The following is a 24,058-nucleotide window of genomic DNA, read 5'->3' as shown; positions in this document are numbered from 1 at the left end:
TCCACCTCATTACATATAGCTCCATCTCATCCCTTTTTATAGCTGAGTAATATTCCATTGTATATATATGCCACATCTTCTGTATCCATTGATTTGTTGATGGGCATTTAGGTTGCTTCCACGTCCTGGCTATTGTAAATAGTGCTGCAATAAACATGATGGTACAAGTTTCTTTTGGGATTATGGGTTTCTTTGGGTATATGCCCAGGAGTGGGATGACTGGATCATATGGTAGTTCTATTTGTAGTTTTTTAAGGAACCTCCAAATTGCTTTCCATAGTGGCTGTACCAACTTACAGTCCCACCAACAGTGCAGGAGAGTTCCCTTTTCTCCACACCCTCTCCAACATTTGTAGTTTCCAGACTTTGTGATGATGGCCATTCTGATTGGTGTGAGGTGATACCTCATTGTGGCTTTGACTTGCATTTCTCTGATGATTAGTAATGTTGAGCATCTTTTCATGTGTTTGTTGGCCATCTGTATGTTTTCTTTGGAGAAATGTCTATTTAGGGCTACTCTTTATTGTGGTATGCCGGCTCCTCATTGTAGTGGCTTCTCTTGTTGTGGAGCACGGGTTCTAGGCGCATGGGCTTCAATAGTTGCAGCACACAGGCTCAATAGTTGTGGCTCACGGGCTCTAGAGTACAGGCTCAATAGTTGTGGCACACGGGCTTAGTTGCTCTGTGGTATGTGGAATATTCCCAGAGTAGGGCTCGAACCTGAGTCCCCTGCATTGGCGGGCGGATTCTTAACCACTGCACCACCTAGGAAGTCCAAGGTACCATTGTCTCTTAATTAGTTTTCTACAATAGCCTCCCTATCTCTTTGTCTCTACCCTTGGCCTGCTTCAGTCTGTTCTCAGCACAGAAGCCAACCTAAGTCAGTTCTGCATCACTTTTCTGCTCAGAGTCCTCTAATGAATAACCATCTTGCTCCAGAGTAAAAGCCAAGACATTTCCAATAATCTCCAGGCACTGATTGCTTTAGCCTTCAGTTACCTCTCTAATATCACCCTCTGCTAACTTGCCCACCATTCCTTTTTCAAACACCTGGGGGTCAGATGCACTCCAGAATTTAAATTTTTTTTTTTTTCAGAAGGGGACCATGGTAAGTGTATTGTTATAATACAAAGCCTTCAGAGGAATCTGGGTTAGCACCCTGTATACAACCATGAATGTATTTCTGTAGTAAAATCTATGAATATTCATAGATGGGGATAAAGAGCATATATATATTATATATATTGTAACTCCTTAAGCCAGTTTTTGCTGCCAAATGAGTTTGCTGGAAACTAAAAAACAAAACAAAACAAAAAAAAAGGACCCCACTTTTATTCCCCAGAGATATCTTAGATTTTGAAATTGCAGAATAAGATGTTGTAGACCTGTCTCTCCCCCGTTTCTTCAGCTCCAGTCAGGGCAGCCTCCTCATAATTCTTCAGTCACACCAGGCACACTGCTTCTCACCGAGTCTTGTGCTTTCTCTTCCGTCTGCCTGGAATGCTGCCCAGGAAATCCATAAAGTTCACTTCTCACCCCTTCCAGGTCTGGCTTCAAATGCCGCTTTTCTTAGTGAGGTCTTCCCTGGCCACTCTATTTGAATTGTAAGCTCCTCCTTACCTGACACACATGCACCTTCACCCCTGTTGTGTTTTGTGTTTCTCCCAGCACCTGCCACTCTTTAACATATACCATATTTTATTTATTCTTATTCATTGTTTGTCCTCCCCCCCTCAACTAGATTATATACTGCCCTATTTTTGCCACAGCTGAGTCCTCAGTGCTGAGAACAATATCTGGCACATAATAGGTACCCAAATAAATTTTTCTTGAATAAATTAATGAACATATTTTCTAGCTCTTCTATGTCATTGGAAAATGCTGCTCACAGTGTGATAGAGAAAAGGATCATTTAGAAAGTGGAAATTAGGAAAATACGAACTAATATGCCAATTTATATGATTTCTTAACCAGTTAAAACTAGCTTCATGTAATGTGCTGTATTTCAAATGCTCCTTTAAGGAACTTTTAGGTCAAAGAGGAAATAAAACATTTCAATTGCAGAATATAGCAAAATATGACAAGAACTGAAGTGACTACGAAAAGAACAAGTAAAGTTGAAGGAAGAATTTAATCAATAAAAACAAAGTAGATGTCAATGCATTAGAAAAACAGGAAAAAAAATATAATTGATAAATCTATGTGGTAGATGCTTCCTAAAACTAAAAAAACAGAAAATGGTGATGGCAGTTTAAGTAAACAAAGGGAAATAATCATGCATGTGAAAGACATTAAAATGATTATATTTTGTATAAGTTCATGCTAAGAGAATTGAAATTCTAGAAGAAAAATATTACTCTTTACACCAAAGTAAATCCCAGATAGATGAACATTTAAAAGTAAAAGAGTGAAACAATAAAAGTATGAGAAGAAAACAGAGTGAAATTGTAAATGATCTTGCAGTAAGGATGGTTTCTCTTTTTTTTTTTTTTTTGGCTTTCAAAGAATATTTTATTTAATGGTTCTAATTAATTTTTATAGGTTGAATAATAAAACTACAGACAGTGTAAGACAGGCCTCAAATATTTATCTTTTAAAATATTAACATGTCCTTGGAAGCAACCTAAATGCCCATCAACAAATGAATGGATACAGAAGATGTGGCATATATATACAATGGAATATTACTCAGCTATAAAAAGGGATGAGATGGAGCTATATGTAATGAGGTGGATAGAACTACAATCTGTCATACAGAGTGAAGTAAGTCAGGAAGAGAAAGACAAATATTGTATGCTAACTCACATATACTGAATCTAAAAATGGTACTGATGAACTCAGTGACAAGAACAGGGAAGCAGATACAGAGAATGGACTGGAGAACTCGAGGTATGGGAGGGGGCCGGGGGTGAAGGGGAAACTGAGAAGAAGCGAGAGAGTAGCACAGACATATATATACTACCAACTGTAAAATAGTCAGTGGGAAGTTGTTGTATAACAAAGGGAGTCCAACTCGAGGATGGAAGATGCCTTAGAGGACTGGGGCAGGGAGGGTGGGGGGGAATCGAGGGGGGGGGAGTCAAGGAAGGGAGGGAATATGGGGATATGTGTATAAAAACAGTTGATTGAACCTGGTGTACCCCCAAAAAAATAAAATAAAAAAAAAAAAATATTAACATGTCCTTACAATTAGGCTTCTCACCCTTTCCTATCAGAAAATAGGTCATTTCAAAGAGAAATTCACAATGCAGACTTAGACATTGAAGATTGAACTAAGAATTTGAAGACAAAAATTGTTTTCCCTAGTTTACCATAGATCAAATATCTAATATCTCAGTTATATACCTGGTAATTTAGTATGTGATAAATTATAAAATACTACTTTCAGTTTTAAGGATAAATGTTATAATTTGACTCTCAGTGTCTCAAATTTTAATATGGTGCCCATACATACTTTCTTTTTACCTTTTATATAAGTCCCATTTCATCTTTTTACATTTCAGGAGTAACCAATCATCTTTAAAACACCAATTTTATGCCCCTACTAGGCAGGAAAGTATTCTTAGAAAGCATCTCAGATGCATTGTCAAGAGGATAGTCTTTCTAAACAAGAAAAAACTCCAAAGCCATAAAGGAACTTTAGCTTCAATCCTGGAATGAAGAAGACTGATAAATCAGCACCACATCCAACCTAAAACCGTTGCAGCCAAAATATAACATGAACAAGAAACGAACCTTAAATTTTTGTGAGCCAATGAGATTTGGAGGCTATTTGTTACCACAGCATAACCTAGCAAAAGCTAATTAATGTACCTCCTAATTCTACTTAGTGATAAAATGACCTGCATTATGGTTCATTTTTTCCTACCACTTAATAGCAATGAAACATTGAGCAAGATATATACTTCTTCTAAGTCTTCATTTCTTGATGTGTATGACACATAGGGCTCAATCTGTTTTTGCTATTTTAATTATTATTAATAAGACAAAGAAACCAGACAGGATATAATTTGGTGAAGCCTGTTGTGACTTTTATTCATTATAAAGGTAATTTGTATTCATTATTGGAAATTTGAGACCATAGGTAAATAATATAATGAAGAAAACAAATATCATGCTAACACCATTGTTAATATTTTGGCGAACTTCCTTTGAATTTTGTTTTTTCCTCATATATTTTAAATGAAACTATATTCTACATAGTTCTGTCAGCTGTCTTTTCCCACCAACACTATATCATTCTCACTTACATTAAAAGTTTCATTACAAATTCTCTGTAAACATTTAAATGGCTACATAATATCTTTAATTCTATGATTTTAGAACTATGTCCTTTGTTTTGGGCCATTTAAATTACTGACCCAATTTCAACTTATTAATTTTGTACCAAACGTTATTTTTAGAGAACTATTAATCCTTCCATTTTTTCCTAAGTGGTTTTAATAGCTTATGAAGTTGATCAGTCTTTCCTTAATCACATCTAATTTCTTCAAACTTTATGCCCTTTCTATTGCCTTATGGAAAATGGGCCTGGTGACAAATACCCCTGGCAAGTTACAATAAAAAACATGCAATATTTATAAAAATCTCCATTTTTAAATCCAAACTCTCTTCCCTAGACTGAATAATGTAGTTGAGAAATTAGGGTGAGGGGAAACTATGGAATACCAAAAATTAAGGCAGCTGGACATTCTAGGAAAAATAAGACAGTTGTACTAGAAAGCCATGATCCAGTGTGAAATCATTGGTTCAAATTAGAATGGGATGTATGTGTGCTTCAAGGGGAAATACAAAATGGATTCCAGGCAGGAGAAATATTGATTGAGAAGCCACACTGTACTAGGGATATGGAGAAGAAGGCACATGTTTACACTTCCAACAAGAGGAAACGAATGTAACCAGAGAATCCCGGAAAACAAAAATGGCGCACAAAAGGCATGCTCTGAATACGGAGCCAGCTACAGTGGCACTAATCTAGAGCAATCCATGTATGACAAAAAAATAGTTCATTTGAATACTTTCCTTTGAAGGGAATAGGTGTGTGAACAATGGAAGTGCAGAGGAGGAAATGTAGTGATAGCATGCTAGCTGGCTCTGAAAGGAAAAAATATTTATCTAGCCATAATAATATAAATTCTGTTTACTGATTTTCAATTTTTTGGAGTCAGAGTACAGACAAAATATGGAAGACTTAATTATGATTATAAAACAAGGTCTGACTGTTATCCATCTTGATAATATGAAAGTGAAAGTGCAGCTGACAGACCTTGGAAGATGGAAGGGAGGAAGAGAGAGGCAGTAGCTCCTCAAACTTTGTCTTGCAAAGGTATGGAGTCAAGTTATAAGGGATATGAGGTACGGATCAAGACCTAGAAGATAGCTATTTAAGCTTACAGTGGAAGTCAATAAATAAGCTGAAAACAGTGTTATTGACTGTGTTGGAGGCGGAGTTGAGACAAAGTTGAGAGCAGGATAGGCTGCTATTGAGCTGTTGTCCCTCAGCTTCAAGCCACCCTTGCTTTTGCCAGCGCTGAGAAATGGCAAACACAGTTCACCACTTCAGTCACTCCTGGAGAGGCACTGTCAGTAAGGGACACTAGAGGGACACTGAGGCTCCAGGACAAAAGTGCTCCTTCCTGTTTGCTCCTGGTTCATATCAGTTTTCCCAGCGTGGGCTTTTCACTCCAGCCCAAACAGCCATCCAAAAGCAGCAGCTGGCTCCAGTTGCGTTTTCCTAATACTCCCAGAACCAGATGCATGGTGCCCACTCAAAGATGCCAGCCCTAGCCACCTAGCACCCCATCCTCAGGGCCCTGAATACCAGCTCTGGAGTACAGTCCCCCCACCCCCAACCCCGGGTCTAGCAAGTTTCCACATTTGAATAACTCCACCTCTTCTGTTTCTTCCACCAGCCCTCATGCTGGTAGCTGCTCCCCACAATTACTCCTTTTGTCTTCAGTTCTCCAATACCTGATTAATAACAATTTATTGTATTTAACTCGCACAGTAAAAATAATTAGTGTGGTTTCTGTTTCTTGCCCTGGATGACCAAGGGAATAGGTGGATTAAATCCTCATTTATTATTGCAACAAATTAATAGATCAAGTGTGACTAATGTTGATAAATCAAAACTTGGTAGTGTAAGCACTTTATATAGAGATATGGATGTAGCCACAAGAACTGCAGACATGTTTAAGTTGTTGCCTCTGGGGAGAGGGTTGGGTTTGTAGGTGGGCAGGTGATATTGCTCATCTGCACATTTTTTTTAATGTAAAAAATTTCTTTAATTAAAAATATTTTTAAAATCCCTATCCTCTCTATATATTTACTGTGGAATCTCATCCTTAGGGAATGGAGAGAAGCAAAATTTGCTAAAACTGTGAAGTTAAAATCTAGTGGACTTGAGAATTGAGATTTATTTACTATTTTTGGTAAGTGATGAAAGAAAATCCTCAAATTCAAGTCCTCAAATAGCTCTGACCAATACTAATAATCATAAATTGAATAAATTATCATCAATTTAATAATAAATTGAATAAATAATAATTATAAATTATAATCATAATCAAATAGATTAAACTATCTCTATGAAAAACAGCATGAAATAAAATTATTTAAAAATTTATTTAAACTAAAAAATTCTCACAAAAACAGTTCACCTGTTTCTCCCACCTCACATCCCCCAGCCTCTGGCAACCACCAATCTGTTCTCTGCATCTATGAGCTTGATATATCATCTTTATCTGATTTATTTCATTTAGCATAATACCCTTGAGGTCAATCCATGTTGCTACAAGTTGCAAGATTTTATTTTTTATGGCTGAATAATATTCCATTGTATAAACATATATACCACAATTTCTACTCATCAGTTGATGGAAACTTAGGTTGTTTCCATCTTTTTGCTATTGTAAATAACACTGTAATGAACATGGCGGTGGGGGTGTCTTCTCACGTGTTCTTATTTTCTTCAGTTGAATACCTAGAAGTGGACTTGCTGGATCATATGGCAGTTCTATTTTTTATTTTTTGAGGAACTTCCATACTGTTTTACATAATGGCTGTACCCATTTACATTCCCAACAGTGCATGAGGGTTCCCTTTTCTCCACATCCTTGCCAACACTTATTTCTTGTCTTTTTGATAATAGTCATTCTAACAGATGTGAGATGATATCTCACTGAGGTTTTGATTTATATTTCCCTGTTGATGAATGATGTGCAGCATCTTTCATGTATCTGCTGGCCATCTGTATGTCTTTTTTTTGAAAAATGTCTATTCAGATCTACCCATTTTTTATTCAGATTTTTTTTGCTATTGAATTGTATGATTTTCTATATATTTGAGATGTTAGTTCCTCATCAGATATATGATTTGCAAATATTTTCTCCCAGTCAGTAGTTGACATTTCATTTTGTTGATGGTTTCCTTTGCTGTGCAGAAGCTTTTTAGTTTGATGTAGTCCCACTTGTTTGTTTTTGCTTTTGTTGCACTTGCTTTTGATGTCAGATTCAAAAAAGCATTACCAAGACCTGTGTAAAAGAGTTTACAGCCTATGTTTTCTTCAAGGAGTTTTATGATTTCAGGCCTTATGTTCAAGTCTTTAATCCATTTCGAATTAATTTTTATGTCTTGTATAAGATAATGGTCCACTTTCATTCTTTTGCATGTGGTTGTCCAATTTTCCCAACATCATTTATTAGAGACTGTCCTTTTCCCATTGTATATTCTTTGTTTGTTTGTCATAAATTTATTGACCATATATGCCTGGTTTATTTCTGGGCTCTGTATTCTGTTCCACTGATTTGTGTTTTTGTTTTTAATGCCAATATCATACTGTTTTAATTACTATAGCTTTGTAGTATAATTTGAAATCAGGTAGTGTGACTGCATCTAGCTTTGTTCTTCTTTCTCAAGATTGCTTGGCTATTTGGGATCTTTTGTGGTTTCATACATATTTTTGGATTGTTTGTTCTAGTTCTGTGAAAAATTCCGTTGTAATTTTGATAGGGATTCCTTGAACCTGTAAATTGCTTTGAGTAATATGCCAATTTTAACAATATTAATTCTTCCAATCCATGAATACAGAATATCTTTTCATTTGCTTGTCTTCTTTAGTTTCTTTCCTCAATTTCTTAGGGTTTTCAGTGCATAGGTCTTTCACCATTTTGCTTAAATTTGTTCCTAGGAATTTTATTCTTTTTGACGCAATTGTAAGTGGTATTGTTTTCTTATTTTTTTCTTTCTGATTATTGTATATAAACAACTGATTTTTACATATTGACTTTATATCCTGCAACTCAACAAATTTGTTGATTAGTTCTAACCATTTTCTGATGAATTCCTTAGGGTTTTTTATATACACTATCATGTCATCTACAAATAGTGACAGTTTTACTCCTTCCTTATACTTCCAATTTGGATACCTTTTATTTACTTTTCTTGCCTAATTGCCCTGGCTAGGACTTCTAATACTATGTTGAATAAAAGTGGTGAGAGCGGGCATCCTTGCCTTGTTCCTGATCTTAGAGAAAAAACTTTAAGCTTTTCACTGTTGAGTATGATGTTAGCTGTGGACTTACATATATAGCCGTATTTATGTTAAGGTATGTTCCCTCTATACTCATTTTGTTGAGAATTTTTTTACCATAAATGGATATTGAATTTTGACAGATGTTTTTTTCTGCACCTATTGAGATGATTATATGATTTTTATTGTTTATTTTATTAATGTGGTGTATCACAATGACTGATTTGCAGATGTGGAACCATCTTTTTGTCCCTGGAATAAATCCCACTAGATCACGTGTGTGATCCTTTTACTGTATTGTTGTATTCTGTGTGCTAATGTTTTGTTGAGGAGTTTTGCATCTATCTTAATCAGGGATATTAGCCTGTAAGTTTATTTTCTTGTGGGCATCCTTGTCTGGTTTTGGTATCAGGGTAATGCTGGCCTTGTAAAATGAGTTTGAAAGAGTTCCTTCCTCTGCTATTTTTGGAAGAGTTTGAGAGATTGGTATTAATTTTTCTTCAAATGTTTGGTAGAACTCTCCAGTGAAGTATCTGGTCCTTTTGTTTATTGGGAGCTTTTTGATTGCTGATTCAATCTCCATAGTAATTGGTCTGTTCAGATTTTCTATTTCATCATGATTCAGTCTTTGTAGGTTGTGTTTTCCTAGAAATGTATCCATTTCTTCTGGGCTGTCCAATTTGTTAGCATATAATTGTTCATAGCAGTTTCTTATGATCTTTTGTATTTCTGAAGTATCGGTGATAGCTCCTCTTTCAGTTCTAATTTACTTGTTTGAGTCTTCTTTCTTTCTTGGTGAGTCTAGCTAAAAGTTTGTCAATTTTGATTATCTTTTCAAAGAACCAGCTTTTAGTTTTTGTGTTCAGCTAGTAAATAAAAATGAAAATGTAAGGTCATAGTGAAAGAATAAATTCAAGTCAGTGAATTAAAGAAATGATTAAGACCGAATTTCCCCCAAACCTCTCATTTTAGAGGTGAGTAAGGTGAGCTCCATGAAGATGAGATGGTTGAAACTAAATGAAACTTTGCTCTCGTTATAGTCTCTGAAAGATATATTGGACTCCTGCTGTGTGCTGGGCATGGTGCTAGGCTCTGGAGACACAAAGATCCCTTTCATCAAGAGCTTTACATCTGAAAAGAAAAGGCAGAAGCTCAGGGAAGACACAGTATCGCATCTTATGTCTCAGGCCCATTAACAAGGGCTGTCCTGTGTAATAGTTCATTTCATCTTCATAACCAGGCTGTAAGGTATTATCTCCATTTTACAGAGCAGGAAACTGAGACTCAAAAAAGGTAAAATAATTACCCAGAGTCAGGAATGTATCGTTCCAAAGTCCGTACACTCTCATCTGCAGCATTGCCGTCTACACAGTCATGGCCATAATATGGAAAAGGGTTGGGAAGGAAAAGCTAGAGGAGAGCATTTTTTGAGGAGACTCTCCCTGAGTCAGACTTGTTTAAATTAAAGACTAATTTCAATTAACCTTCTTATTGGGAAACATAGCCTCTCTCTGGGCCTGGTTTTTATAATACTAACACTCTTTTTTGCTGCAGGAGAAGAAGTTTGCTATGAAAGGGTGGGGTGCTTTAAAGATGGTTTACCATGGACCGGGCCTTTGTCAAGACAGTTGGCAGGTTTACCCTGGTCTCCAGAGAAGATAAACACTCGCTTTCTACTTTACACTAGACATAATCCCAAAGTCCATCAGGTAAGCTAACTTGCTGCCTTCACAGATAGATTGTTCTAAAATATAAGATGTAGCTGCGTATATAGAAAACATAGATACAATAAACTATTCTGTCATAAACTGTTGAGTTAAAGGAAAATATTTCTTTTTAGTATTGTGAGCCAGATATGTTTCTCGTATTTGTCCTAGTGTTTAAATATAAAGATTGCTCTGAATATGTGTTTCATATGAGGTAAATTTGATATTTCATTCAGTTACTATATTAATTGAGAACATTCCATATGTAAGACTGAACAAACAACAATACTATTATGTATTGAACTGAATAAACAAGACAGTGTCTTAAATTTATTATATAAGGGGAAATGAAGTATGTAAACAAATACCTTTACTGTCACACAAATTTTGATCTGTGATGTAAGATACAAATAAAAGACTCTAGGAACAGAGTGAGGAAGGGCTTACCTTCCCCTTGGGGGTGGGGATGGGAATCAGGAAAGGCTTTGAGGAGGATTTGAGGTGTGTCCTGAAGGATGGACAGGGTTTTCAAAAACAGAGACAGAGAAATGGTGTGAACAGACACACAAAAGAGAGCAACAACAGAGCATGTTTGGTAAGTGACATCATGTTGGGTTAGACTGGAGGCAGAGAGGAAGTCCTCAATGTAGAGTTAGTTAGAAACATAGTGTAGAGACAATTTATGTAACTCCTTTCTGGGGAGTTTGGACATTATCCTGGGAGCCAAGAGGACCCACTGTGAGTTTTTAAGAGGCATTAGGACATTTACTCTGGCTGCAGAGTACTTTCTTGCCTGCAGCTGGGAGAGCCTGGTGGGGACTGCCAGACCATTTAGTACTGTACTGTCCAACATGGTAGTCACTAGCTACATATGGTTCTTGAAATAAAGTTAAAATTCAGTTCCTCAGCTCCACCAACCACATTTCTTCAAGTGCTCAATAGCCACATGTAGCTAGTGGCTACTGTATTGGACAGTGCAAATATAGGATAGTTCCATTATCACAGAAAGTTCTATTTGACAGCACTGAATAGAAAGCTATAGTGCAATTTGAATCAGACATGGGAACTAGCCTGAACCAGATAATGAGAATGAGTATGGTAATAGAAAACTGATGTGCTAAACTCATCAACCATCCAGAGATTTTACATATGCATGATAGGAAGGAAAATGACCCTTTTGTCTAAAAAATTTATGGCAAAAGAAAAAGTTAAATTTTTGACAAGTGAGGCTTGTTCAGATTATTGGAGTTTAGTGGGCAGTCTGGAGCTAGAGAAATGCATTCAAAAATCTTTTACCCAGAGGTGAGAGTTGAAACTCAAAGTGCATGAGATCTCAGGGGAGAGAACAAGTACTAGACCCAAGTGGAGCATCTATATTTAGGGAGCAGGTGGGAAAGGGGACCAGAGAAGAAGCAGTCCCCAGTGCACGATCATCTCCAATCTTTGCCTGCATCTATAACCTTGAGGCTCGCTTTCCATCAGAGCCATCACGTGTAGGGCAGGTCTCACCAGCCAAGACAGCCTTCCGCCGTGCATTCACACCCTGCAAACATAGCTATCTACGTACCAGACTCACACATACATATGTACGCATAGCTCTTTACTGAAATATACCGTCTGCTCTATAGATGATGGCTCTAGCTAGAACAAAGAAGAAAAGACAAGACCTTATCTTCGCTACAGAGAAACTTATAAAAAAAGTGTCCTCAAAAGTTTGATTTTTATAACTATCAAGAAGCAAAGAGAAGAATATTACTCAGCTCTAAAAAGGAAATGAAAATCTGATAGATGCTACAAAATGGATGCAAACATTTTGTGAAATTGAATAAGCCAAACACAAAAGGACAAATACTATATGATTCCAGTTATGTAATGTACCAAGAATAGTCAAATTCATAGAGACAGTAGAATAATAGTTACTAGGGGCTGGGGGAGAGGGTGATGGGGGGTTATTGTTTAATGGGTACAGAGTTTCAGTATGAGATGATGAAAATGTTCTGGAGAGGGATGCGCAACAATGTGAATGACAATGCAAGTGAATTTTACCCTTGAAATGGTTAAAATGGTAATTTTTATGTTATGTGTATTCTACCACAATTTTTAAAAATGTAATACAAATGTTTGGGGGCACCTCTGTCCATTAGGACCTTCAGGGTGTATTTTTTCTATTCAGGAGTAACTGTATCCCCCGGTCTTGACCCTCAGTCTTCATAGGGCTCATTGATCCTTTATCCTTCTGGACAGAGCATGCACTTGAACTTTGCAGAGCACAGGCACTAAAACAGAAGGTGATGAAAGCCAGTGTTTAGGCAAGGCTGAGCCCTAAGGGCAATGAAGAGAACATCAGAAACTGAATACTTTCCTAATAAAGGTGCCACAACAACGTTTCCCACATCTTCTCCACTCCCTTCCATTTGGAAAGAATCATATGTGACAAACCAGATCTGTATCTGAATTTTGCAATAAATAGACACCCGAGGGTTTGCTGTTAAAGTGGTTTTTAATGACAGCTAGGTTGTAGGATGAGTCAAGGTGTGATACTAAAAGCAAGGATCGTCCCAGGCCTGACCGATATGCTATACTGTGTAAATTTGATTACCTTTGTTTATGAGTAGGCGGGAGTAAACTACGCAATGGCTTAGCAATTGAGGAATTGTCAAGGATAAACGTTGCAGTAAACTTGGTCTTCTGAGTCATAGGTCTTCTCAGCTACCTTTCTGGAAGAATAAAACCAACTTCCTTTTCCCATGAATCTATGGCTTATTAACTTGGAGCGACTCGTTGCAGTTGCTAGTCATGATGCAGAGCTTGCATAATCACAGTGATTTCTGGGCCTGCAGCTTTCGTCAAGGCTAGAACATGCCTAACTGGTGACTATTTTTGACTCACTGGAAATGAGATCACATGGAAAGTAGTCAGCACTTGTAGAAGGGGTTGATCTCATGCCAGTTAGTTTCCACGATCCCCCAAAGATAAGAATGTTAAGAGAAAACTCCCCAGCACCCAGATAAACATCATTACTTCAGCCTTGCCTCTGAATAACATTCTGTTATGACACCCTTATTAGTTTCCATCCTTGTGGCAGCAGAATCCAAGTTGTCTTCTTTTGATTCCGTGATGCTGTTTGGATTTTCCCATTTTCTAGGTTAGTGTGTCATTTTAGAGGGGTGTGCTAGATTGAATATAGAATGAACAAAAATGGTTTTTCTCCCTTTTCTACTTTTTAAATCCTTAATGGCTTTTGTGACAACAGAGGATGCTTGGATCCAATAATACTTGTCAGATTGCCGTTTTGAGGCTTGCTTGAGGCCTCTCTTCTTCAGACTATTCTTATGACAGGGGAATACTAGACAAACTTTTTCTACTAAACGACCTCTCCAAAATAAGTGGGGTTTTTTGGTGTAGAAACAGGAATATAGTAGGTGTTTAAAGGGTTCCAGGAATGAGCATCGGGTTCTTTTAGATACACAGATAGACAGATGTCTTTGCACTTGGATTAAATTATTTAGCAGAGAAGTGCTTCCTGAAAAGCCCAAATACAATTGATTTTATTACCTGCCTTACAAACTTCACATCTGGCATGCGTCCTCTCAGTATAATCAGATCGCTATGATCCGATCGCAACTTGAAAGCCCAGGGGTTAAGTGCAGGACTTCAGAGAAAGGCCACGTGGGTTTGAATCCTGCTCCAGGACTCATTAGCTGCAGTACTTTTGGACAAGTGACTTGGTTTCTCATTATGCCCCTTCCTAATTTGTAAAGTGAGTACCTGCCTCACAGTGTTGAGAGGGTTAAATGAGCTACTCTGTGGAGTACCTATAACGTAGATGTGAGTTTTATCTGTGTTATAATTATTCCCATGTAAACCAACTTGGGATTCTCATAATCATTTGCTTACAGTCTTGGAGAAACTTTAGTCAGTAAGTTGTATGATTCATTGCATATACTGTTAAACACAGGTAGCTAGTAATAGGCTCTTCATTTCAGTTTCATAGGTATCTAAATGTGTTGCTTTTCAGTTTAGGATTACCGTTGTCAAACTTGCTATTTGCTGATTAGAGCTTTTATTTTTTTTCAAGAGAATTGCTTATACTTGTGAGTTTTAATTTTTCTCTTAATGACAAAATCACTTAAATTCTTAGTATTCTAAAGTCTTTGAAAGTTTGGTTATAAAAACCACCCAACAAAATACAAGAAATACACAACAATATTTAATGTAATCACATAAAGTTATCTTTAATATGCTCTTGCATTTCATGTGGTGAAAGTCTAGCTTCTATTCCTCATTCGTAAAGTGTGGTGGACAATCTACTTTGCCACCTTTGGAGCACGCTTCTAAACCTCGAATAAGATAATTCTCTGAATTATATTAACAACTAAAACATGCTATACAAAAGTAAGGCTTACTGAAATTCGGATTGAACCTGACCCAACATTGTCTTATAAACACTGCCTTAAAACCAAACATTTTTATTTCCTTTCTTTATGATTAAATTTGTATGCTGCATTTTGTAATGCATTAATAATTTCTTGGTACTTTTGCAATATGTACTAGTAACTATTTCTTTGATGAAAATGTATCAGAGAAGACTGTTAAAATCAAATTTAGAGGAAGACTTTTGAGCATATTTAGAATAATTTTACTAAATGGTAAATAGTTTTCAATTATTTTACCTTAATTTCTTTTCACCTGAAACAGGAAATCAGTGCAGTTAATTATTTAACTATCCAAGCCTCACACTTTGGAACAGACAAGATCACCCATATCAACATACCTGGATGGAAATCAGACGGCAAATGGCAGCAAGACATGTGCAATGTATGGTGTGCATAAACACTTCTTTACACTAGTATGAAAGCTTTCTGTTTCATGTGAATGTACTTTGCAAGGTAGTAATGCGTGTTCATGGAAATTCTCCATTCAGTTACTTACATTGTCCATGTCCCAAGGCCTCGAATGAATTACCCAGTTCCCATTTATTTTCACTTATTATGAATTGCACAGATTATGATGGAAGGTTTTTATAATTATTCTTTGGTACATTCTCATCTTTGACAGAAGATTGAATGGTATGATAAATTTCTCATTTAATTTAAGGAAAACATTTCCAGGTTCACTCCATGAAATTAATTTTCCCCTCTTATACTCAAGATTAATAGACTGCTAACATAGTAAGCAATTAATTATTTATAAGCCATGCTGTGTGGTAGAGTCAGGCTGTCTGAAATCATATTATGGTTCTATTTACTAGCTCTGTGGTCATGGGCAAGTTAATTAACCTATCTGTGCCTAGGTTTCCTTATCTTTAAATGAGTATTAAGTAAGTTGATATATGTAAAAGTGTTAGGACAGGGCCTAGTATGTAGTAGGTTCTCAATACCTACAAATGTTATTTCTTATTGTGGAATCAATTGTTCAGGCACCTTGGTTTTCTTTCATTCTTATTTATTAATACTTACAACAAATCTTTTCAGGTGTTGCTAAAAGCAGAAGATGTGAACTGCGTCAATGTAGACTGGATTAACGGTTCGCAGCACTACATCGTCGCGGTAAACAATTTCCGTGTTGTTGGTGCTGAGGTGGCTTATTTTATTGATGTTCTTGTGGTAAGAACGGTCGATTTTTTAAAAATTATATTTAACTGGCATTGTATCATAACACCAAGAATTTGGGGGCAATTCTATGTTCTTTTTCTTGGTTTACACAAATACTTAACATGTGAAATAATAAGCATTAGTGTATGGTAGCCAAAAAGAAGTTAATTCTTGTGAAAGAAGTGCCTGTGGTTCTACAAAGTGCCACTTGGTGGCAGTGTCCCTTCACAGGCTCCTGACCAAACCCTTCCCCTCCCCCCGAGGTCTCTGCCTTGGTCAGCGTGTAGGGCCATCTCGGTCCCTTTTCATCACATTGTAAACCTATCCTTAATAACAGAGAAGAAACTGTTTCAGCCGTATGGGTGCTATTTGTGTAGAACGTGAAGTGCATTTGCCCACAGAAACTGGGTTCTATGGCAGTGAACTAGGTCCATAGGCCAGTCCAGGCACAAGTCTTTAACCTACGCATTTTCTAAAAGAATAAAATAGACTCTGCTATTTATGAGGGATAAACTTTGAGACATTTATAAATCTCCAAATGTTCTACCACAACAGAAAGTAATTTCCCACGGTAAAATGCAGTGAAGTAGAATCTAAAGATTTATGACCCTTTCAGATTCTTAAGGAGAGTTCACTCCTTCCGTTCAACAGCTATTTCATTCTGCACTTGCTGTGGGCCCAGCTCTGTTCTAGGCACGGAAGGTTCACAGTGAGCGAGACAGTGTTTCTGCTCTGACAAAGTGTGGGGACAGTACTGTGGAGAAGTCCAAGGCCACGGGATGGGGAATGACAGGAGTGGCAGCTCACTTAGACCGTCAGTCTCACTTAGACGGTCGGTCAGGGAAGGTAATGTCCAGCACTGAGTCCAGTTAGGAAACAGCCTGGAGATGAGTCAGGGAGCCAGACACTCACCTCTGCCCCCACTTCTCTATCTACCCCCGCTTCCCTGTCTGCCCCTCACTTCTCTGTCTCCCCCCTTCTCTCTCTGCCTCCCCCTTCTCTATCTGCCTCCCCCACTTCTCTTTCTGCCCCCCCCACTTCTCTATCTATCTTCCCGCTCAGTCAGTGGAGAATAGAGTACAAGGAGGAACTTAGAGTGTGTCTTTGTCCACAAAGGATAAAATCAGATTCACCTCCTCTTAAGAGAGAATAACCAGTCCTAAGCCTTCATGAATTTCTTCCTTGATCTTGGGGCCCGAACTGTGGACTCTTAAAGGTCCAGGAAATAAATAGCAGCAGCTTGTAGGAAGCTGGGAGGAGATGCTTGCTGAACTGAAGGGGAAAGTGTTGGCTGACTTAAATGTTCAGTGAATTGTTCGCCCCCTTGGAAGCCCAAGGTGAAGAGCAGGAAAAGATCTAGGGTGAGGGCGCTTGGAGCCCCCAAGAGTCACTCAGGAGCCAGGCCTGCAGAGGGAGCAGCTAAGGAGCAGATAGGAGTCTCTTCCCTGACCCTTTTCTGTCATCTTATCACAGGATACTAGGATTGGCCCTGGGGCAAGCGGGTGCCTGGAATGGGGTACCAGGTAGATGGGGAAGGAGGAGGAGAAAGCTGAAGGGGAGGAGGGTGAGAGCCAGTCTCAGACACAGTCTGTAGGGACAGAGGGGAAAGCAAGCAGAGATTTTAAATGGTGGCAGCGGAGGAGGATAGGGCCCACTGACGACAGGAGCCATCGGGGCAGCCATTCACAAGTGGAAGTGCTCTTCATAATGCAGCACATAGTACCATCATTACTGGTGAAAAAATAAACAGAACATTTGAACAAATGACAGACTTATCCAAGTGAAGACAATTGCCAGATTTTCACTATTGTCACAAGGAGAGCCTGAAACTTCACTGAAGTTAAAAATGCTTTGCTCCTTTGTTCCCCATGAGGCAGATTGTGTGTGTGTGTATGTGTGTGTGTGTGTGTAAACTCTCAGGCCACACAGTCGCTTTGTGAATGTTCTTAAAAACTCTTTTCTGAAGGCCAAAGTCATCCTAGACGTTTGCTAGAGTTGCCTTAAAGTGGAGAGAGAGACACAGGCCAGGTGGGTAACAGCATGGGCGGGGGCTGCCTTTGACCTGTGTTGGGGGCATGGTGGATGCATTGGGCCTCAGGAAGGATGGGTATGGGCTGGAAGCCACAGACATGGTCCCTGGGCTGTTATTCCTGTTCCCGAAGACCGTGAGGCCCCTTAGCACAGGGAGAAAAGCTCTGACAGAAGGCGTTCCTCCAGCCCGCCCGATGCTCTCTGCTCCAGCTGGATAAGGATGTAGGTGGACATGCAGTTGCTTTGTCACTTTGCCAGTCCTCATCCTGGGTGTGAGAGGGAGAAACATGTCAGGTCCTCTTTCCTTTTAAGCCTATTTCAGCCATTCTACCTACTCTTTTAAAAATATTTGTTCTGTTTTCCTTTTAAAAAATCCCATCAGAAAAAAATTGGATATTCCGCTTCTAAAGTGCACTTGATTGGCCACAGCTTGGGAGCTCATGTGGCTGGAGAAGCTGGGTCAAGGACGCCAGGCCTTGGAAGAATAACTGGTAAGCCTGCCCTGGAGATGGGCCTTGGGTTTGTCTATGTATTTGTTTTCACACAAAATATCAAGTGTCTGAACACCAAAGGAAGTCGCAGGAGCAAATGTAAGAGAAAATATGACTTCCCCCAAACTAAAACGTGAAGTACTTCCAAAACATGAGTGTGTAAATCCATGTTCAAGGGTGTTCACCGCAGCGTTATCTGTGGTGGGAAAGTAATGGAAGCTGTGATCGTCCACCTATCTGGGGTGGTTGACTGAATTGTGACACATTCCATGCTTTGCAGTTCCATAAAGTTCACACACAGAGTGAGATAGAGCCCCGTTGACAGTCCTGCTCACCAGTGTAGCTGGCAGTGCTGAGCTGCTTTGTTTAAGGCCTGTACCATCCCAGTTGCGAAAATTTTGAATATTGCCCTTGGATATAATGTTAAGTTTAAAAACAAGTTGCATAGTGAACGCTACGAATTAGGGTTTTGAGGGTGATATTTAATCATATCCCTTCCCTGCACTCTGACTTCCAAACTACTTGAGTCAGATAAATAGAGGTCAAAATATCAGCTCCATTATTTGCAAGCCGGGCTGGCCCCTCCCTCCTCTGCATCCCCCACCAACAATCAATCAGCAAGTCCCATGCCTCCTTCATCCTTCATTCTTCTGCATCTGCTTTGAGCCTCTTTAAGGCCCGGCCACTGTCCTAGCTCAGGCCTGCTCCATCTCCTGGATTTCTGCTGTTCATGTCTGGTACCCCAGTCTTACACAGGTATTGCCAGTGTCATTATCTTTCTAAACATAGGCTGTGCCACTCCACTGTTTGGAACTTTCCACTGTCTAAAGCTCCAAAACTTGTCATATAAATGTTTCATGTTTTATCATGTTTTTTCGTGATTCTATGCCTTTGCAAATGCTATTCCCCCTCACCCTAAACACCCGCTGGTCATCCTTCAAGATTTATCTCAAATGTTTCTTCCTCAGGCAGAGTTCCTCTGGGCATCCCCACTCTTTGATATATGCCTCTATTATATTTGAAAATACAAATACTGTATCACAAATCTAATTATTTATGTGCCTGCTATTTTCAATAGACTCTGAACTCCTTACAAAGCCTCCCTTGAGATAGGATTAAGATGGCAGAGTAGGAGGACGTGCGCTCACTCCCTCTCGCAAGAGCACCGGAATTACAACTAACTGCTGAATAGTCATCGACAGAAAGACACTGGAACTCACCAAAAAAGACACCCCACATCCAGAGACAAAGGAGAAGCCGCAACGAGATGGTAGGAGGGGCGCAATCACGTTAAAATCAAATCCCATAAATGCTGGAGAACAGTTATACTGCAGAAGTCCACCCGCTAGAGTGAGGGTTCTGAGCCCCACATCAGGCTTCCCAACCTGGGAGTCCAGCAACGGGAGGAGGAATCCCCAGAGAATGAGACTCTGAAAGCCAGCGGAATTTGATTGCAGGACCTCCACAGGACTGGTGGAAACAGAGACTCCACTCTTGGAGGGCACACAAAAAAATGTGCTCACCAGGAGCCGGGGGAAGGAGCAGTGACCCCATAGGAGACTGAACCAGACCTACCTGCTGGTGTTGGAGGGTTGCCTGCAGAGGTGGGGGGGGGGGCAGCTGTGGCTCACTGAGGAGGCAGGGGCACTGGCAGCAGGGGTTTTGGGAAGTGCTTATTGGTGTGAGCCCTCCCAGAGTCTGCCATTAGCCCCACCAAAGAGCCTGTGGGCTCCAGCACCAGGTGGCCTCAGGCCAAACAACCAACAAGGTGTGAACACAGCCCCACCCATTAGCAGACAAGCAGATTAAAGGTTTACTGAGCTCTGCCCACCCAGCCCTACCCACCATCAGTCCCTCCCATCAGGAAGCACACAGGAGGGTCCTAGATAGCTTCCTACACAAGAGGGCAGACAGCAGTATCAAGCAGTATCAGCAGTATTTCTTCTTGTGGAACTGAAAACCACAGCCACAGAAAGATAGAGAAAATGAAAAAGCAGAGGACATTGTACCAGATGAAGCGATAGGATAAAACCCCAGAAAAACAACTAAATGAAGAGGAGATAGGCACCCTTCCAGAAAAAGAATTCAGAATAATGATAGTGAAGATGATCCAGGACTTTGAAAAAAGACTGGATGCAAAGATCAAAAAGTTTACCAAAGACCTAGAAGAATTAAAGAGCAAACAAACAGAGATATGCAACACAATAACTGAAATGAAAAATACACTAGAAGGAACCAATAGCAGATTAACTGAGGCAGAAGGGTGAATACGTGACCTGGAAGACAGAATGGTGAAAATCCCTGATGCGGAAAAGAATAAGGAAAAAAGAATGAAAAGAACTGAAGACAGCCTAAGATACCTCTCGGACAATGTTAAACGCACCAACATTCGCATTATAGGGGTCCCAGAAGGAGAAGAGAGAGAGAAAGGGCCTGAGAAAATACTGGAAGAGATTATAGTTGGAAACTTCCCTAACATGGGAAAGGAAATAGCTCCCCAAGTCCAGGAAGCACAGAGAGTCTCAGGCAGGATAAACCCAAGGAGAAACACATCAAGACATATAGTAGTCAAACTGACAAACATTAAAGACAGAGAAATATTATTAAAAGCCACAAGGGAAAAACGACAAATAACATACAAGGGAACTCCCATCAGGTTAACAGCTGATTTCTCAGCAGAAACTCTGCAAGCCAGGAGGGAGTGCCAGGATATATTTAAAGTGATGAAAGGGAAGAACCTACAACCAAGAATGCTCTACCCAGCAAGGATCTCACTCAGATTCAACGGAGAAATCAAAAGCTTTACAGACAAGCAACAGCTAAGAGAATTCAGCACCACCAAACCAGCTCTACAACAAATGCTAAAGGAACTTCTCTAAGCGGGAAACATAAGAGAAGAAAAGGACCTACAAAAACAGAAACAAAACAATTAAGAAAATGGTAATAGGAACATACATATCGATAATTACCTTGAATGTAAACAGACTAAATGCACCAACCAGAAGACACAGACTGGCTGAATGGATACAAAAACAAGACCCATATATATGCTGTCTACAAGAGACCCACTTCAGACCTAGGCACACATACAAACTGAAAGTGAGGGGATGGAAAAAGATATTCCATGCAAATGAAAACCAAAAGAAAGCTCGAGTAGCAATACTCATATCAGATAAAATAGACTTTAAAATAAAAAATGTTACAAGAGACAAGAAAGGACGTTACATAAAGATCAAGGGATCCATCCAAGAAGAGGAGATAACAATTATAAATATATATGCACCCAGTATAGGAACACCTCAATACCTAAGGCAAAAGCTAACAACTATGAAAGAGGAAATGCAAGGCAGAAATAGAGACACAGATGTAGAGAAAATACACATGGACACCAAGTGGGGAAAGCGGGGAGGGTTGGGGGGGAATGAATTGGGAGATTGGGATACCAAATTGTACACTCTAAATATATGCTGTTTATTGTCTGCTAACTGTATCTCAATAAAAGTTCTTTAAAGAAAAAAAAAGAAAGAAAAGCAAAGAAAGCCTTCCTTATTGCACTCCCACCCCAGGCCTGGCACATAGTAGGTACACACTTTCTGTTCATCAAAACAATAAACTGCAGCTCTGGTGTACACATGTACACACACACATATATGATTTAATTTCAAATTTAAATTTAAAACATTTTTTCTAAAAACTGTTAAGAATTCCAAATTGGGTTTAAAGTATTTTGCCTCTGTAATCTCTTGGTATAACACGCTTTTCCTGCTGAAAGTTTTCTCCTTCTCCCAGCTCTCTGATCCCAACTCCAACCCTAGCCCACCATCACCATTCTTGCTTAGGATGATAAAAATTGTATATTTACTCTGAAGTTACTGTGTGGCAAAATCCACCTTTGCTCTGTTTTCAAGCTCAGAGGAAGGAAGAAATGGGCCCAACTTGTGCAGATAGGACCTCAAGTGGCCTGCATAGCCTGTGGGGCTTTTCAGCTATAAATTAAACAGAAGAACATTGCCAGACAGGTATTGGCTGGCCAAAATGTTTGTTTGGGTTCTTCCGTAATGGAAAAATCCAAATGAACTTTTTGGCCAACCCAGTGTTATAAATTCCCACTGGGTTACAATAAATTCATGGAGATTTTGTTTTCCTGAATTCTTATTCAAAAATCAGATACTTTTTAACTTCAGTTTTTCCTGCCAAGTGAATTATCCTGTTGAGTAAATAGAAAAAAATAAATTTTAAAAGCTCTCTAAACGTCCAAAGAATTTATATAATTTGGATGCTGCAATCTATATTCCTTCTAAGTGATTAGTCTTTGAATAATCATGTTCTTTGGGTAACAAAAGAACTGAGACCTCAAAAAAGATTTTGGCTTTATAATAAAACCAATTCAAACCAAAGTATGACAGACTTTAGGACATGCATAAGTTTCTGTGTCTATGGTAATTATCTGTAACTGGTAGGCAGTTGTCATAAATGACTATAGCATGGGGGTTTCTCAACCAATTCAAGATTTTATTTTCCTTTTATATATAAATAGCATCAACATTTTCCCTTTTTGAGAAAAAAAAAATTACTTCCTCTACGCTGATGCACACATGCACCCAAATACATACACACTAATAAACTCAGATCCCAGACGGTGAAGCTTTTGCTCATATCATAGGGGTCACACCTCCCCACCTCAGATCAATTAAGAGGTTGAACCTTATAATTCTCCCTTCTGTTGACCTTCCTCTTGAGATATTCTAGAACCACAAATCAAAGATTCCCTCTTCCCTGCCTCTTGAAAGGACTAGCTGTCTTTTTTTTTTTTTTAACTTTTTATCTAGTTGCCTTGTCCTCAGATCAGCATAATCTGAGGTGTACCTGCTATATTTGGATGTATCTGTACTGAGCTCCTGACATCATCAGAAGATTGTATCTAATTAGCAATTGTACATTAGCAAAAAAAAAAAAATTCTCCCTAGAGTTGAAGATTAATTGTGAGACAGATGCTTTTGCATCTTTCTTTTAAGCTTGGACATTGTGTTTGGATGCATGTTGATTTACTTCATTGACCTCCTGTCTAATTTTATCTTTCTACCTGTGCTCTGAGTTCCTTGTCTGCTTTGGGGACCTGTCATTTGTCTTCTTTTTCTCACCTCTTGTCAAGCCCTTTTCCTCAGCTGTCTATTAGCACTGCCACGTGCTGGTTCCTCTTAGACCACAGCCTTTTCTAACTGACGCCCTGGCCCAACTCACTCCTCAGATTCCAGCTCCTCCAAAATGAAGTTGTCACATTTCCTTAAGGGCTATGCTCTCCTCAACCCACTGCAGTCTGGTTTCTTCCCCAGCCCTCTGGCCAAACCACTCTGGCTAAGACCACCAAGGGCTTTTTAGTGGGATTCTCCCAGACCTTTCCCATCTTTACCTTCCTTGGCACCTCTGCAGAATTTGACCTGCTGACCCCTCCCACTCTGGTGAACCCCCTCTCCTCTTGGCACCTGTGGTTCCGCATCTTCTTGGTTGTCTTTGTTCTTGTCTGACAGCTCCTTTTCAGGCTCCCTTGCAGGTTCCTTTTCTTTCACCTTCCCTTACTCATTGGTGATCTTCAAGGTTCTATCCTATGTCCCCTCTTCACTCATTCTATCATTTCTCTCTCCATGATTATATTAATCAGAAAAATAAAAGCAAAAACTGAATCATGTGAGGGGCTATTGTGCTGAG

At 39.1% G+C, this 24,058-nt stretch overlaps 1 protein-coding gene across 8 annotated transcripts in view; it reads left to right on the top strand.

The window, feature by feature from the left end:
- The window catches only part of PNLIPRP3 (pancreatic lipase related protein 3), a 79,761-nt gene that overhangs the window by 3,548 nt on the left and 52,155 nt on the right, over positions 1-24,058 (top strand). For 7 of the 8 annotated variants that reach the window (XR_009054026.1, XR_009054028.1, XR_009054025.1 and 4 more), the window contains exons 2-5: positions 10,085-10,239; positions 14,935-15,054; positions 15,711-15,842; positions 18,244-18,352. Coding sequence is in view for 2 of the 8 variants with exons in the window: in XM_057737327.1 (XP_057593310.1) it covers positions 10,085-10,239; positions 14,935-15,054; positions 15,711-15,842; positions 18,244-18,352 (516 nt within the window). In the remaining 6 variants the exon portion in view is untranslated. Of the gene's footprint in view, positions 1-10,084; positions 10,240-14,934; positions 15,060-15,710; positions 15,843-18,243; positions 18,353-24,058 lie in introns of all 8 variants that reach the window. The other variant, XM_057737328.1, reaches the window with a different exon arrangement.

The sequence above is a fragment of the Hippopotamus amphibius genome, chromosome 5, assembly GCF_030028045.1.
Source record: "Hippopotamus amphibius kiboko isolate mHipAmp2 chromosome 5, mHipAmp2.hap2, whole genome shotgun sequence".
In the NCBI taxonomy this organism is placed as follows: Eukaryota; Metazoa; Chordata; class Mammalia; order Artiodactyla; family Hippopotamidae; genus Hippopotamus; species Hippopotamus amphibius.
This window is presented reverse-complemented; position numbering and strand designations above follow the sequence as displayed.